The 17,386-nt window shown below is 37.7% G+C and overlaps 1 protein-coding gene across 5 annotated transcripts in view; it reads right to left on the bottom strand.

Annotated features, from left to right (window-relative positions):
* The window catches only part of UBE4B (ubiquitination factor E4B), a 122,736-nt gene that overhangs the window by 55,422 nt on the left and 49,928 nt on the right, over positions 1–17,386 (bottom strand). The window contains exons 3-8 of one of the 5 annotated variants that reach the window (XM_070610869.1): positions 13,804–13,939; positions 7,405–7,492; positions 5,934–6,078; positions 4,052–4,280; positions 3,180–3,590; positions 2,296–2,433 (exon numbers count right to left, since the gene is read on the bottom strand). In XM_070610869.1, the coding sequence (XP_070466970.1) occupies positions 2,296–2,433; positions 3,180–3,590; positions 4,052–4,280; positions 5,934–6,078; positions 7,405–7,492; positions 13,804–13,939 (1,147 nt within the window). Of the gene's footprint in view, positions 1–2,295; positions 2,434–3,179; positions 3,591–4,051; positions 4,281–5,933; positions 6,079–7,404; positions 7,493–8,790; positions 8,868–13,803; positions 13,942–17,386 lie in introns of those variants that run through there. The other 4 variants (XM_070610867.1, XM_008517177.2, XM_070610868.1 and 1 more) reach the window with 4 other exon arrangements.

Raw genomic sequence — 17,386 nt, forward strand, 5'->3', positions numbered from 1 at the left:
CTATAAATAGTTAACATATCAAGGTATGTCCCGACTACCTCCAAAAAGAAGCGTAAACCATCAACTCCACTGAGCAAGCAGAGGGCAGACAGAGACGACCCACTGTTCCTTCTTCTACGACATCAATCTTACCAGGGAAGAAGGAGGTGTTAAAATTGCTTACTTCAAAGTAAACAAAATTCTGAGAAGATCAATTAAAAAAGGAGGAAGAGCGGCCAGCCCCGTGGCCTAGTGGTTAAATTCAGCACGTTCTGCTTCAGTGGCCCAGGTTTGGTTCCTGGGTGTGGACCTACAACAGTCACTGGTGGCCATGCTGTGGTGGCGACCCACGTTAAAATAGAGGAAGACTGGCACAGATGTTAGCTCAGGGCAAATCTTCCTCAGGAAAAAATTAAAAGGTGGGGGAAGAAAAGGATTTGCTGATCGCTCAAATTAACAAAGTCTTTTGCTGCCTTTTCCTGGTTCTGACCCTACATGCATTCTCAAGCTCCTCTCTATTTGTTTAATCAGTTATGTATTTTTATCCATCCTTTTACATTCTTTTTGATATCTATACAGAATGTATAAGTTGCCAAAATCTGGAAAGATCAGATTTCATTTTAACAGCCAGCAAAGGACCTGCCAACTGACTGGAATGGAATTTTGTAATTAAAGAGTAAAATGTTGGCATTTCCTTGCCAAAAAACAGAGTAGATGCATAAACATTCGGCAGCAAAATAACTAGTAAGGAACGAGAACACCACAAGTGCCATTGGGCAAAAATGGAAAAGCCAGAGATGGCACAGTACGACAGTGAAGCACGTGAGTTCTGAACTCGGGCTCTGCCACAGACTAGTTATGGATGAACCTCCCTGTACCCCAGTTTCCTCCTAGAAGTGCTGCAGTGAGGAGTAGAGGGATAATGTGAGCAGACTGCTGACACAGTATCTGGCACATGATGCTCAGTAAGTATTCGCAGCTATTATTACACAATCAGCAAGTTTTATTTCTCCTTGTAAGTATAGAAGGTAGATCTGAGACAAGGTTGGGATGTTAGAAGTCTAGAAAGAGAGGGGTTAGTAAAAGCAGCACACAATCTGATATTGTTAGAGAAAGTTGGAATTAAATAGTCCAAGGAGAGAAAGCATTTCTCCCACAATAATTTACAGTCAAACAGATAACAAAGCACTTTTATCAGGTATGGAAATTGATTCCTAACAAGGATGCCTGCTGCTGTGCCATAATCATGCAATAGGATTTTATCTGTATGAAAAAGATACTTCCACCTTTGGGAAATTTCCTTGAGAAATAGTGATAAAAGCTTAGACCTAATATAAATATCAACTTTTGTGAATCAATATTCAACCTTGCACCAACATTCCTCACTCTCTTTATATACTCTCTGATTCTTCTGAACACTGTCAAATTTAATGAAGTGTATCTAACTCCTACTGCTGTCTATTTATAGCCTGGAGTTATTTTTGGACAGTGTTGGGCATAAATACCAACTCAGTCCAGAGGAAACTTCAATTTAAGAGCAAAATTTTAAGACCATGAGTCAGAAGGTCAGAAAGAAGGTGCTATTACATTTTCTTACTCAAAGTCACCTAGAAAATCCAACTAGTCTTTTTCACTTGGTTTTTGGGGTGAACACCATGAACAATGTTTTAGCTTCTGCTGCCATTCCAAAGGCCACCTCAACAAACAGGGTCTAGCTTCACTGAGGTCGAGGGGGTTATTAGCAAAATTTAAGTTTAGAAGTGAAAGTAGAATCACAGTTACACCAGGCAGTATGACCCCATGTGTTCTTCAATGGACTGCCCAGGCTGAGCTGGGGCAAGACACACATACACGTGTGCACACGCATGCGTGCACGTTCCAGCTCCTAAATAGCAGCAATCCGTGTAACTGTACATAAGAAAACATGCCTCACAGGGGACATGTTGCTCATGTCTGGTAGCTCATAAGAACACTCTGACAATAGATGGATGAAGGGTCCCTCATCTTAGATCTAAGGGTGAGTGAACTTGACGACTGATCTTTAACCTGTTGCTCATGTTTCTGACAAATGATTATACAAAAGTTTTCCTCCAAACTTACCAGACAACAACCGTCAAAATTTTCCTATGTGTAACTTTACCCCATGATAAGGTCCTAAAATTTCAGTACATGCAAGTTCTCACATCTTGACTCTCCAGGTCGCCTCATCTGACCCTAGCCTGTTTGGATTCAAAGCATATCTCTAATCAGAGCTTATGACAGTTAGTTCCTAAGCACCTATGCACATGCAGGGGTAAGACTCCACTCCTCTGATACCTGGACCCAAACTGGACACAAGAAAACTCATCACCACCACCACCACCTTCATCATCACCATCATCATCTTCTTCATCTTCGTCACTACTGTCCCCAGAAAGTGCGAGGAAGAGGAGGGAGAAAGGGCTGTCGCACATACTACCACAACAAAAGCAAAAAAGGTCATCAGGGAACAAGGGAAAAACAAGAGGGGGAAAGCTTCTGCAACTGTTGTCCCTTTTTAATTAAATCTTATGCTAAAAGTCCTGTCTACTGACATGCAGGAACATAATTCACCGACATTACAGAAATGCATAGGTACATTTGAGAGGAAGGGCACTGGATTGATGGAATTCTGACACTGCTTCTTTCCAAGAGGCGGAAATCAAAGTGTCAAGGCACAAACTCTGGCCTAGCCTCAGTGACCAGAGGTAAGGGACACCAGGCCCAGATTTGCTCCCACAACCCCTTGCTCTGACTGCATTTCAGCTATGATTGGCAACATTACAAAAAGTTGAAAAGTGGTCCTGTGAGCCCCAATCTCAAATACAAACTGCCCACAGTCTCTGAAACTCATTTGTAATGAGGAATGACATGTGAACTAGATTTCAAAAAACTAAGTTACTTTTCTTTGTACAGGAAGGAGGAAGAGTGAAGAAAAAAAGAAGGGAAGAAAGGGACTCAAAACAGAGCAACCCATACTTTCTCATGTTATCAAAGCTGGCAGAAGAATGGACTTGGGTGCGGTGTGAGCCTACCAAACTAGTTAGACACACGGGTTAATCACCCAAAACAGAAAAACACACGTAACTGAGGTCAGTGTCGCACAACAGTTCTTCCAAACCATGTTAATCTCCTTTGCCTGCACTGCAAACGCACACCCAACTCTCCTGCTGAATAAATACCTAGGAGAAATCCTTAGGGAGGAGGGACGTCTGCTCACAGCACTGGGTGAGGCGGACAGTAGAGGTGGCCCCATGCTGGTGGGTCTCTGTCTGGAAGAGCTGGCAGGCACTGCTTGAGGGCTACTAGCGAGGGCAGGGAGGCGTGGTAAGCTAGACAGAATGGAGGTGCCCAAGGACCGCGTGGTAGGAGAAGTTGAAGACCCCCAGGGGTGGGTGACAGTGTAGGGGCGATATCGTGGAGACGAGGGCTGGCTTCCTGCAGCAGTCCCGGAAGCAGCACTATGAGGACTGAGGGAAATGGACGGCACAGCCATGTGGCTGGCTGCACGGGAAGGTGAGGCAAAAGAAGGACGCATCATTGGCACAGAGCTCCAGAAACTCATACTGGAAGCTGGGCTAGTTTCATAGAGGCTAAATTAGTAGAGAAAGGGAGGAAAGAAGAGAAAATTGAAGAAAAACTTGAGATAAATAACTAAAATGGAAAATAAAGCTTTTACAGGACTGTATCGTTATACTTCATATTGTTGAGTATTCAAGTATATAAATCTTTCAGATACTTATCTAAATAATTATAACTTAATTACTGTACTGATCTAGAGGCCACACATAAAATATAATAAAACCCTCTTTCCAAAGAATAATGTACTATATTCAGCCATTTGTTTCTAAAATTTAATATACCAATAGCCTAACCATAGAAAGCCAGAGACCAATCTGGAAAAGACAATACCTCCTGCAATGACTACATCCATGCCCCAAACACGATACATGCCATAACGCATGACACAAGCCCGTGAATGAACGCTCCCTTCTCTTACATACTTCATGGCTATTTTACCACCAATTAGATGCGCAAAAAGAACCACACTGACCTAGACAAAGAGCTGGCACTGAAGGAACCCAAACTGCAGAACATCGGGCTTGTTCCTGGATTGGAGCCAGTATTCAGCATGAGATTTCTGTCTGGTGACCGAGCTGCCGCTGCAATTGGCTGTGATGTGGCTGTCAGACTGGCAAACGGGTTTTCATCTCTAGTCTGAGTGGACATCATTAGCACTTCCATTAAAATCTGGCCAATCAAGTCCTTAAAATCAGAGAACACTGTTGGAAAGGCAGAATAAAGACGAGATTATACATGGTTCTTGACATATACAGTCCTTGAATAAGCCAAAGTGAACCAGAGGTTCAATGTGGTACCCAGATTGGATTCTGGAACAGGAAAAGGACATCAGTGGAAAACCTGGTGAAACTCAAATAAGGTCTGGAGTTTAGTTAATAGTTTTGACAAATATACTCTGGTTATGTAAGATGTTAACATTAGGGGAAACTGGGAGAAGCATATACAGGAACTTCCTGTATTACCTCTAAAACTTTTCTGTAAATCTGAAATTATTGCAAAATACAAAGGTTATTTAAAAAAAACTGGAGCATAGTCAATAAGTGTCACTGCTGATATATATTAACTATAGAAAGAAGCTACTCTCAACTACAGAAGTTAGTTTATCATACTAGAAATGCAAGTGGGTTATTATTTCTTTGCCTATATATGTTTGGTATACAGTAAAACTATTAAGTACGAATTCAAAATACTTTATGAAAGGTCTAATATTAGTCACAATCTGGCTTCCTGGAGCAGATTCTATTTCCTAGCTTCTTTCTTATTCTTGGTAGCTCCTGAATGCTTTACTGAACGTCTTCACATACTTTTTAAAAACGGCTAAAGTTCTAACCCATGTAAATCTTATTTGGTTATTAAAAATTACCAATTATATATGTACAAGAGAGATTTGAGAATCTTAAGATTTACAATAAGAATAATAACAAGCGGCAGGGTTTTGAAACACATGGTTGCTAAGCTCACCTCTATAACCAGTTAATAAGAAGATCCCAGTAAAATCAGAAGTTAATTATCCAAGTGCCAGGAACATAGGGGACTATTTTTTTGCCATGGAAGATAGGCAGCAGAGGAAAAGGAAAGGCAATCTCCTGGATGTTCATGCATTCATTTAAAATACATTTATTGAGGGATTGTTAAGTGCAGGGTACCCTTTGAGGCACTGGGGATACATCAGTGAGCAAAACAGACAAGAATTCCTGCCACCAGGGAGGTTATATTCTCATGATATGCAAAAGAACACTTGGACACACCTCCCCAACCTCTTCTGTATTCCAAATGACTGCCATAAAGAAAAGTGACAGTGCCATGTAATGCTCCTATCTTGCTAAGAGTTTTATTAATTTCTTTTAAGTGTGGTTTAGTATAATCTCTTAAAATGGAATCATGGAAACACAGCAAAATATCAAAATGTTCTATCTTGCTAACCAATTTAATCAAGCAGATTTACTCAACTGTCTACACATGACCTGGTAGGCACTGAAAGCAGGTACAGGTCACACACAGCGCCCCTCTCAGGATCCCTGGAGACTACCCAGTACACTCCCACTTTATAAGAGGCACTAATGCTCTCCAAGCACCTTATTATTGAAAACGAAAAACTTCAACCCTGAGACCATAGAGAACATTAACCTTATTTATGTAGTTTTCCTTTAGAGAAAATATGAAAATAACTTGTCAGTAAGATCAGTGGAAAGTGGCCAAATAGCAGCGCCCTCATCAAGAAGTACCCCGTAATCAAAAATACAACCCCACAGCAAGATACAGTGAATGTGGATAACAGAGAGGGACAAAAGTTTATCTTCCATTCTTGTTTCTCCTAAGTACTCCGAAATAAGACAGCTGAGATAGATTCCTACCTTCTTTTGGGTTCTGCTTAAATTGTGCAGAAAGAGAAGAAAGAAAGATGACATCTCTGTCCCGGTCCTTCCAGGAGACACGAAAGATCTTACAGACCAGCTGCAAGGCCTGTTCTTCAGACACTTCAGAACCTGATGAAGGCTCCTTGTAAGGAAGAAGATTTGGAAGTTAATTTCAAGTAGTAGGAGGTATGAGTTAGACTTCAATAGAAATACTTAATTCTGATTTAACTCCTTTATTAATGAGGATATTTTAGAAACACATAAAACTATTCATCTACTGATTTAGGGGAAAATAAACTTGTTTCTATGACTTCAAAGTTACATGTAGGTTACATGAGCTGACAACACAATCTACAAGGGGGAGTATAAAAGAGCAAGAGCATTATCAGGAATCGCCACAGAGGAAATGTGGTAAAGAAGGTACACAGATCATATTTATTTACTTTTCTGAATGCCAAAGGACAGGTTAATATTCTAGGTACATAACTAATTTTCCTCCAGAAATTCTTCCAGAATTTAATGCTGCTTACAACTTTCCATCACAGATAAAATATCACATATAAAAGAAATTTGTAGACATGAAAGAACTATACAAAATAAAGCATTGCACCACCAGGAGGCTACAGTCCAACTGCCAATGATCATCAACAACTGCTGCTCATCACTGATAATTCACTGAACAGAAAGTGATGCAATTACCTATACCAGTTCTACACCAGCGCACCAAAAAAAAAACCCTTTTTCTAAATACAAGGAACTAAGTTCAGATTATAACAAAATATAAAGACCTCATGTTTTCAAAAAGCTTCTACTTGCTACTAGATTCCACATATTCTTTTTTTTAAGTAATTCTTTTTTTTTTTTTTAAAGATTGGCACCTGAGCTAACAACTATTGCCAATCTTCAGCTTCCCAAAGCCCTCCAGTACACAGTTGCATATTCTAGTTGTGAGTGCCTCTGGTTGTGCTATATGGGACGACACCCCAGCAGGGCCTGATGGGCGATGCCATGTCCGCGCCTGCGATCAGAACCGGGGAAAACTCGGGCTGCCGAAGTGGCCGAACTTAACCACTGGGGCCGGCCCCTCCACATAGTCTTGCTTCAATTCCCAGTCATTTTCCTCCGAATACGACCAAAGGTGTGAGGAGCTACTTGCTTAAGCAAAAGACCGACAGAAAAAAATTCAAAGTAGCTCTAAATTAATTCCCATTACAAACTAAATTCACTGATAAAAACATACACCTGAGACAAAGATAACTGAAGGATTTTAAGACTGAGTTATACTCCAATTAACAGGGGCAATCTAGGCTACCTATTTTTCCTCAAAAGAAAAAACCAATCACCTAAATGGGATTTGCTGATTTGGGGGGGGGCATTCTAACAGGCTCTCCAGATGCAAGATGTGCAATAGTGTTTATTTATTTTACCTGTACTAAAAACAGAAGCAAGGGCTTCATCTCTTACCAACCTTATCGCTGAGGCTCCTTTTTTCTCTTCGATCATTTTCATCAACCTCCATATTTTCAATTCCTGAATCCACATCCACCTGGGACATGCTTTAAGTATAAAAGACAAGTAAGTCTTTTACCTTTTATAAATCCACCCAATGACATAGCTGCTGGTTGAGGAAAAGTTTTAAAATATCAATCAAAATCAGTTAGGAAAGCAAAATAATAAAGGTTCATCTTTTTTCTCATGAACTTTTAAGAGCTCTTCATATGTTAGGATATAAACACTCTGTCTATTGTACTTGTTGGAAATATTTTTCCCAAGTAGTCGTTTTCTTAGGCTCACTTTGAAAAAAAAAAACAACTAATAATTACAGCAGATTTTCTATACACATTATTTTTAAATGTTATACCATCAGTCAGAGCCTAATTATAAAATCTGGTTAAAAATATATATTATTTTTCCCCACATTAAATAAATAATTGTCCTAGTACCAGTTATGGAAAAGAGCATCCCTTTTATACTAATATGAACTCCTCTATGTCATATGTGTGTGGGTCTATTTCTGGACGCTAATTTCTGTTCCATTAGACAACTTGTCTGTCCCTGAGCCAATACCACTCTATCTTACTTACTAAAACTTCACAATAAGTCTTGATATCTCCTAGGTCAATGCCTCCACTCTGTTCTTCTACTTCCAGAATCTTGGCCATTCTCAGCCCTTTGCTCTTCCATACATACTCAAGAATCAGCTTAACAGGTTCTTAAAATTCCTGTTGGGATTATGACTACAATTTCATTGGCTCTATTGGGGAGAAATGACGACATTATGTTATTGAGTCTATCGATGGAGAAGGTTTCTCCCCAAGTATTTAGGCCTTCCTTATGGTCTTTCAGTAACCTTTTAAAATTTTCCCTATAAGTCTTTCACTTCTTTTGCTAAATTTGTACATAGGTACCATATATTTTTTAATGAACTTGTGAACAGTACCTTTTCAAAAATTAAGTTTTCTAATTTTTTTGTTGTTAGTACATAGTAATCTAACTGACTTTAGATGTAGACGTCTTACAAGCAACTTGTTTACTGATACATAGGGTTTACTAGGTAGACTATCATTTTATCTCCAAATAATAACTGTTTTGTTTCTTCCACTCCAATTCTTATTTGTTTTACTACACTGGGTAGGATCCACATGTGGAACAGAAACAGAAATAGCAGTCACCCGTGTTCTTATTCCTGATTTTAAAGAGTGTTTCTAATTTCTCACCACTGAATATGAGAGTTGCTACAGGTTTTTGGAAGATTTCCTTTATATTAATCAGAATAAGATAGGCCCTGCTGTGGTAACACATACACTCTGAAATCTTAGAGGTTTAACACTGTAAGGGTTTGTTTCTTGCTTACGCAAAGTCTGATGAGAGTGAAGCATCCTTACTCCATCTTTAATCTATGCCATCTGCAATACACAGCCTCCAAGGTCACTGGAGCAAGAGAAGAGAGGGATGGAGGAGGAACATCGGCTCAAGTGCCTTCGCCTAAAAGTGACACATGTCACTTCCACTCACAGTCTACTGGACAGAATTAACGACTTGGCCCCAATCTAACTGCAAAGGAGACTGGAAACGCAGGGGAACAAATAGGATATTTGGTGAACTCTCTGCCATACTGTCGGTTTAAGAATGCACCTTCCTGTTTCCTGTTTGCTAGGATTTTTATCATGAATCAATGTTGAATTTTATCAAAGTTTCACAACTGCCATGATTATATGGCTTTTCTCTTTAATACGCCATGTAGTGAACAATATTTATAGATTTTTCTAATGGTAAAGCACCCTTGCATTCCTGAGATAAACCCAAGTTGATCACGTAATCTTGTTATATCAAACTAAAATTTTAATTCAAATATCTATAAGGAAATGTGCAAAGATGACCATAAGTATTTGGCTGAACAGTCTCACAAAGGAGACATACTAATGTAATCAGCACCCAGATCAAGAAACAGAACATTACCAGCACCCCAAAAGCCTCCCTTCTGACCCTTCCAATCACTATTACACTGGCCCACAGTAGCCTGGCATCTAGCCCCATAGATGTTTTGTCTGTTTTTTAGGTGTTGCAGTATTTGATTTATCAATATCTTAAGATTTTCGCAAAGATGTTCATGAATATGATTACCATGTAATTAACTTTCTTCTTTTATATTATTCTTGTCTGGTTGTGATATTAAGGTCATACAGACTCATAAATTAAACTGGTGAGTGTTCTCTATTTTTTAAAATTATCTGGGAAAATTTGTGTAAAGTTGGAATGGTAGAACTACCTATAAAACCATATGAGGAAGGTGCTTGCTTTGGGAAATTTTAAAATACTGATTCATCTCATGTTTTTTGATTATTCAGGCTCTCTCTTCTTGAGTCAATTTTGGGACAATTATGTTTTTCTAGGATTTTATTTTCATCTGAATTTTCAAATTTATTTGTACATTTACATTTTTCTTGGAATTCTCTTTTTCACTAACAATTATCACTGAGAGCCCTTTCTATGCAGGCATTGTTCTAGGTGTCTGAGATGTCAATGAACAAGAGACCAAAAAATCCCTGGGTCACGGAGCTCACATTCTAGTTAGAAGGAGAAAGATAATAAACAATAAACATAATAAATAAGCAGAGCACCTAGTATAATGATAAATACTATAGAAAAATTAAAGAAAAAAAGAGCAGGGAAAAGGCAATTGAGAATGCAGGGTTTTCCATTAAATGGGGTGAGCCTCACTGAGAAATGCCATAGTGGTAAAAATATGAAGGAGGGTTCACCAAGCACATATCCAGGGGAATAGTATTCCAAAGAAAGGATTTTTATTCCCAATATTTATTTGTAGTATCCTCTTTTTCCTTTTTAATTTATTATAGCTTTATATTTTCTTCTAAGGACCACTTTACCTATAATACACAAATCATCATATGAAATATTTGTTATTGTTCAGTTCTAGATACTTTCAAATTTCCATTATGATTTCTTCTTTCACCTGTATTTAGAAGTATCCTCCGTTTTTAAAATTTCCAAACGTATGAGAGTTTTTGTAAAGTTTTTTCCCTACATTGATTATCTAACCTAATGTACTAGTCAGAAAACATGATCTGTATGACTCTAACTCCTGAAACTTTTTGGTTGATGGGTATCAGAAAAGAATGTATATTTTCCAACTGCACAGTACAAAGTTGTGTATCTTCAATTAAATCAAGCTTGTTAGCTGTTGTTTAATTTGTCCATATGCTTACTGATGTGTATTCTCTTTGATCTTTCATGGCTGAAAAGTCATGTTAAAAATCTCCCATTATGATTATGTATGTGTCAGTTTCTTCTAGTTCTACCAATATTTGCTTTATTACATATTGCTGTTACGTTACCAAATGCATATACTTTGGAAACTATTACATCCTACTGGTAAACTAAACACTTATTATATAGTGCCTACTTCTAGCTTATTTCTATTCTACTTTGGACGTTAAAGTCTAAAGTATTAAAATGTTTACCCAAATTTTCTTTTGTTAAGTATTTGCCTGGTATATTTGCTCTTTCTTTTACTTTCAACCTTTCTGTAACCTAATGTTTCAGGTATGCTTTCTGTAAACAAGGATAAAGCTGGGTTCTATTTTGTTTTCAATCGAACCTATGTCTTTTCACTGTGATTTATTGTGATTACTGACATATTTTCATTTCTTTTAACCATCTTATTTTGTGCTGTTTGTCTCCTTAAAAATTTGTGTTTCTTTCTTCCCTTTCTTTGAACTGACTTAAATCCCCAAATTTCCTCACCTCTGTTCCATATTTTCCCTTTACTGGTTTGGAAGATATATTCTACTTCCATTGTTTTAATGGTTACTCTTGAAATTTTATCTAGTATTCTTAACTAAAACTAAAAGCTGGCCAGTCTTTATCCCTCTCCCAAGTATACAAAGATCTCAGAGCTCACTCTCATCAGTCCCCTTCTGACTCACCTGCTATTGCTCTCTAGCATGTAAGACCTACCCAATATTTTTTACTTCTCTTCCCCAATATTATTTTATACACTATTATTGTTTTATACCATCAGTGTTTGTTTAGATTTACCACGTTTATTACTTTCTTCACTCATCCTTCCTTCTTGCATCTCAGACATTAGTCCTGAGATCATTTTCCTTCTTCTTAAACTACATCTGTTAAAAGTTGGGGTCTTCTGGTGGCAGACTATCAAGTTGTTTTTGTTTGTTTGTTTGTTTGTTTTTTAAATCTATAAATGTCTTTATTTCACCCCTGCTCTTAAAAGATTTTTATAGGCGCTGGCCCTGTGGCCGAAGGGTTAAGTTTACACGCTCTGCTTTAGCGGCCCAGGGCTTTGCCAGTTCAGATCCGGGGCATGGACCTAGCAGTGCTCTTCAGGCCATGCTGAGGCAGCGTCCCACACAGCAGAACCAGGAGAACCTGCAACTAGAACATACAACCATGTACTGGGGGGCTTTGGGGAGAAGGGAAAAAAAGGAAGATCGGTAACAGATGTTAGCTGTTAGCTCAGGGCCAATCTTTAAAAAAAAAAAAGAAAGATAGTTCCACAGGGGTACACAATTCCCAGTTGACAGTCACTCTCTTTCAGCATTTAATGCTATTATTCCACCATCTCCTGGCTTCCATCATTGAGACATCTAACTGTCATTCTTTTATAGATAAGCCCTCCTTTCTCCCTGGCTGCTTTAAAGGCCTTTGTTTTTGCCATTCTGCAATTTTACTATAAGATGTCTAGATGTGAACTTTTCTGTTTAACCCACTTGCAAGTTGCTGGGTTTCCTGAATCTGAGGATTCCTATCACTTATCAACTCTAGAAAAATTCTCAGCCACTTATCTTTTCAATAATGGCTTCCAAACCAGTAGAGTAAAAAACGTGGAATAAGGAGGGAGCTGGGGAATCTCTCCAAGTCTCTCTAGTTTCTCCTTTCGATATTTCTATTAGATATATATTGGATCTGTGTCCTCTATATTTCTAAATATCTTCCATCTCTTTTCTCTTTGTGGTGCACTCTGGAAATTCCTTCAGCTCTATCATTTCATTTGTTAATTGTCTCTAGCTATGTCTAATCCACTGTTTAACTCATCTATCAAGTTTTCAGTTTGAATTATCTTTTCATTTCTAGAGATTGCTTTTGGTTCTTTTTCATACGTATTGGTTGTTTTTATAGTCGCCCGCCCCTTATTCTTGTTTTCAATTCCCTTTCGAATTTATTCAAAGATACATACTTTATATTCTGTAACTGATAATTCCAAAACCCCAAAATCTCTAGGTGAATAATTCTCGTTGTTAGTGATTCTGCTGACTCTTACTCATGGTAGCTTTTTTCTAGCGTGTTTTGTGATTTTTTTGACCATGAGCTCATATTTCTTGGAAATTTTTCTAAGGAAATTCTCTGAAGACATGAGTAATTTATTTTTGCTTCTCCTAGATGCCTAAAGGCAGTGCAGGCCTGGATCCATTGTATGACAATTCTTGGCTTGAGGTTTTTCAGACTATACCAATAGTGTAAATCTAGGTGCTAAACTCATATGAAAGTCACCTACCAGCCATGAAATTGGAGAGTTGACTTAATTTTTCAAAAATATGTATACTCAGAGCAAAAGTAATAAAAACACAATCGTTTTTATTCTTGGGGTTGATTTTTTTCTACTTCCTCTTTCCCCTGAGAGTGTAGTCCTTCCTGAATTCTTGCCTAATGTGGGTTTGTCTCTGATCTGGCCCCTCGCCCCAAACCCACCAAGTGCTGAAGCTCTATACCAGTGCTTCTCAACCTTTTTCACGTCATAACACACATAGAAAATGATATTTGTCTGGCCCACTGACATAAACAGAGGGGGCTGCCTGAGGGTAGAGGAGACAGGTCCTGAGGAAGGTCTGGCTTGCCCAAGGAACAAAGGTATCAACACGCAGCTACTCTATCACTCATTCTCAGCACACTTGCGGCACAGGAAGGCTGTGCTCGAGGACACTCTGATCCTGATGGCGCTCCGAGGGTATTTGGCTTACCTGTCTGTACCATTCCAAACTTTTTATATTTCACCAACCAATAAAACTGTGAAGAAATGTTTAGGGACTGACATATGCTTGCTAACTTTCTATTTACTAAATAAGGACATTAAAAAAAAACCCAAACATTTTTTACTACCTACACCATTATTTCATAAAAGACATTTCAACACCAAAAACATACAAAGGCATAAAGAATATTTCAGAACAATACAAAGACCTTAAAATGTAATAAATTTCGCTCTCATTTGCTAAGGACTGCACGGATCTCTGGCTGGCATTTGAGAGTACTGGACTAGAGATTAAAGTGAATGGGTCCTTCCCTTTCCATAAATAAAATAACTTACTGGAAAATTGGCTTACTTTACCTTTTCTCACAAGAGACACCGTCGATATCCATGCTCTGGGAACGAGACAGAGACTGAGATTGTGTTTCAAGGCTATTGGAGGGCGAGCTGCTGAGAGAACTGACTCCTTCACTGCTCTGGCTTCGATGGGCTACTCCTACACAGAAAAGACACGAAAGATTAAGTTCCAGGTGAAATAACATTAAAGCCATTTGTATGGCAACAGGAAACACAACACAATCAGCACTCATACCATCACGATAGGCAACAACCGAGGAATTTCTATCAGAAGATTACACTACATGCGGAAGTAGTATTAAAGTCATAGGAACATTAGCAAGAAATCATAACTTATCAATATACGTCATATGAAGTCAGTAACAGAGCTACATCTGATAGCTAAAACTGACTCCCCATCACCTTTCTTTCACCACTTCAAACTATGGTCCCTGAATACAAATTAGCTTACGTGATATTCCAGAAAAATCCCTGAAATGTACCAAAATAAGATACATGAATGAATGGATATAGAGACACATAGATGGAGAGAAGTGTGATAAAGCAAACAGAGTAAAATGTTAATGGTAGAATCTAGATGGTGAGTACACGTGTTCACGTCAAAATTCTTTCAACTTTGCTGTATGCTTAACATTTTCATAATGAAATGTTGAAAACCTGTAAATAGACTCATATAAATCATATCCTTAAATACAGTCAATCCACTTATTGACTGAACATCTTATCTGTGATAGTTCGAGGAAAATCAAAAAACCTGACACTCTTGCCCTCGCAGAGCTCACAGTGTAGTGAACCACTGCCATGAGTGCAGGCACAGATAACTTCTCATCAAGGTCTTTACAACCACGTTTTGCACAGAATTTCAAAAATTACTTCAACTTCACGAATATCCTTCCACAAAAAAAAGAAAAGTTTACCTAGGTATTTGCAAGTACTTTTAAAAAATATATACCTATGTTATTGAAAGGAAAATGAGACTCACATGTTTTAAAAAACAAAGCAACCTGAATTATCATTTGTAGCTGATACAACCACCAAGTGGATAAAACTTTAACTCTCCCAGCATTCTAAGGAAGTAAACTTGCCACCCTTTAGTGTCTCTCCATTGAAGAACATTACAAAACATTTATGCATTCCTGACAGCAGGCTTTACACGTGCTTGTTTATTAAAACTTTGGCAGAACTCATGAAGGAAAAGAGAAACTAAATTTTCACTATTCCTAGGTAGGTAGACTCAAGTAAAATACCAAAAGCATCTAACATAGTGAGAATCTGAAATAAGCTTATAGAAGACGGCAAAACTTTAAATTCACTAATTCAAGAAGCGTAACCCAAAGTAAGCTCTCAATAAATATTTATTGAAGGAATAAATAATATAGCATCAATAACGTCCTTAGGAGAATGTGAGTTTACCTATCACAATGAAAGGCCTGACAATTTTTTTTTTTTAAAGATTGGTGCCTGAGCTAACATCTGTTGCCAATCTTCTTTTTTCTTTTTTTTTTCTTCTTTTCCCCAAAGTCCCCCAGTACATGTTGTATATTCTAGTTGTAGGTCTTTCTGGCTCTGCTGTATGGAACGCCACCTCAGCATGGCTTCATGAGCAGTGCTAGGTCCGCTCCTAGGATCTGAACCGGTGAAACCCTGCACCACCGAAGCGGAGCGTGCAAACTTAACCACTCGGCCACACGGCCGGCCCCTTGACAATTTTTAATTAAAATTAATCAATAATAAAGTTCAATAATTTTTATGGGATATCAATTAAGCAGCTTTAAAATTTCTACCTGATAAAACCAGTTCTAAAATAAACTTATAATAAGTTGTTTGAAAAACTGTATTTGTAATATATTATGCTATATTATGTGTACAATAATCCTATAATAATATATTGTCAGAGTATACCATATAGTGTAATATACTGTAATTGCAATATTTTTAAAAGACATCAAGGATATCATCTGAATTCTTTTTTTCTTGAACCCTCCATGTGATCTTCACATTCTGTGTCAAGTAGGGCAATTATCTCCAGAATTAACTATATAGTGTTCCTCAATCTCTGTACACGATGTGACCCCACGCCTTTCTTAAACTTAAAAAACAGACGGTCTCTTTGACTTTATTTAGAATCAATACAAATTAAATATGGTGACTAAAAACAAAGCAAATGTACAAAATATTGCTTTGTTTTCAAACCACACACACATACTTTTGTCATCTTACCCTCTCCCACCCCTAACTTGTGAAATCACAGTCAGGAAGCCAAGTTTTAAAACACAGATTTCTTTTCCCCCCTCTTTCATCCTCATAAAGCCAGATATTAAAGAGTTACAACACAGACAGAACCTCTTTTGATCCTCTTTTAGATGATGAATAAAATCTCTACATATCAACTAAAAACCAAATTTTCAAAAAGTGAGGGTGTGTAACAAAGAATGAAGAAAGCCACATCTGCTTAATATAACATGAACTACAAACTTTCAAGATGGCAGCTTTCCAAACTTTTAAGACTGATAAGAGCTTGTTAAAGGTAAATTATGCATGCTGTGTGAGAAGGTCAGAATTTCAAAGAAAATAAGACGGATTTTATTTCTGTAAGATTTCCTCCTAGTACTGTAATATTTCCTGAATGATATTCTCTTTCAGGTATAAACTAGACCAAATGCCTATTTTTAAACTGTAGCATTAGATCTATTCCAGTATTTTACATATACACATGCACACATGCACATAAGCTTGCCAAATTCTAGTATAAAAAGCAGCACAGAATTGCCAAAAAGGGCCTTAAAACCTCCATAAAGCTGTTTAAAAAGGGGAGGGGGTGACTTGGAAGATCTTGTCCACTCCTCTTCTTTTACAGATAATACTGAGATCTGCAAAGTCTAAGAACTTCCCTTAGGACCTTCAGCAAGTAAGAAACAGAGCAGATATTAAAACACAGGTCTCCTACTCCAAAGATAATACTGCTCTTTCCTCTACTCCACATTACTCAACAGTTCTTTGATCACAGCTATTTTAAACCAAAGCTATATGTTTTAAACATTCTAAAATTACAAAACTAAACTTAGAAAGATATTAGTGCTATAAAAGGAATCATTCATTCCTCTAATAATCAAAATTCTAAAGCTTATTTACACAGATCTTGACAATAAACTAAGCTAAAGGGTGAACATTCATGGAAAATACAAAGCGTACTCAGATGGTATTTGGCCAATATCAAACCTTATCCCTCAATACTACTTATAATGAGCATATTCTATTCCATAAAGCACACTGACATATTTGGTCAGCAGCTATTTCGTGGTGAAAACATTTTATTCTTGTGAATAAACACAAATAAAATGAAATTTCAAACCTTTGAAGAAAAATAGTACAATCTAAAATACTGGGACAAGAAAACCAACAACTCAAATTAGAAAACTGCTTTCATCTTCATATTTATGAGATACAGGAGTCCTTTCCTTAGTGTCAAAAGGGGGAATCACACAGAGAAGCACCATCTGGAGTCAAAAGACCACGAATGCTCCTTGGAGAAATGGCTGAATCTAGGGTTGGGGCAGGGAATACACAAGATGAGACTGGACCATTT

The sequence above is a fragment of the Equus przewalskii genome, chromosome 2 (genome assembly GCF_037783145.1).
Source record: "Equus przewalskii isolate Varuska chromosome 2, EquPr2, whole genome shotgun sequence".
In the NCBI taxonomy this organism is placed as follows: Eukaryota; Metazoa; Chordata; class Mammalia; order Perissodactyla; family Equidae; genus Equus; species Equus przewalskii.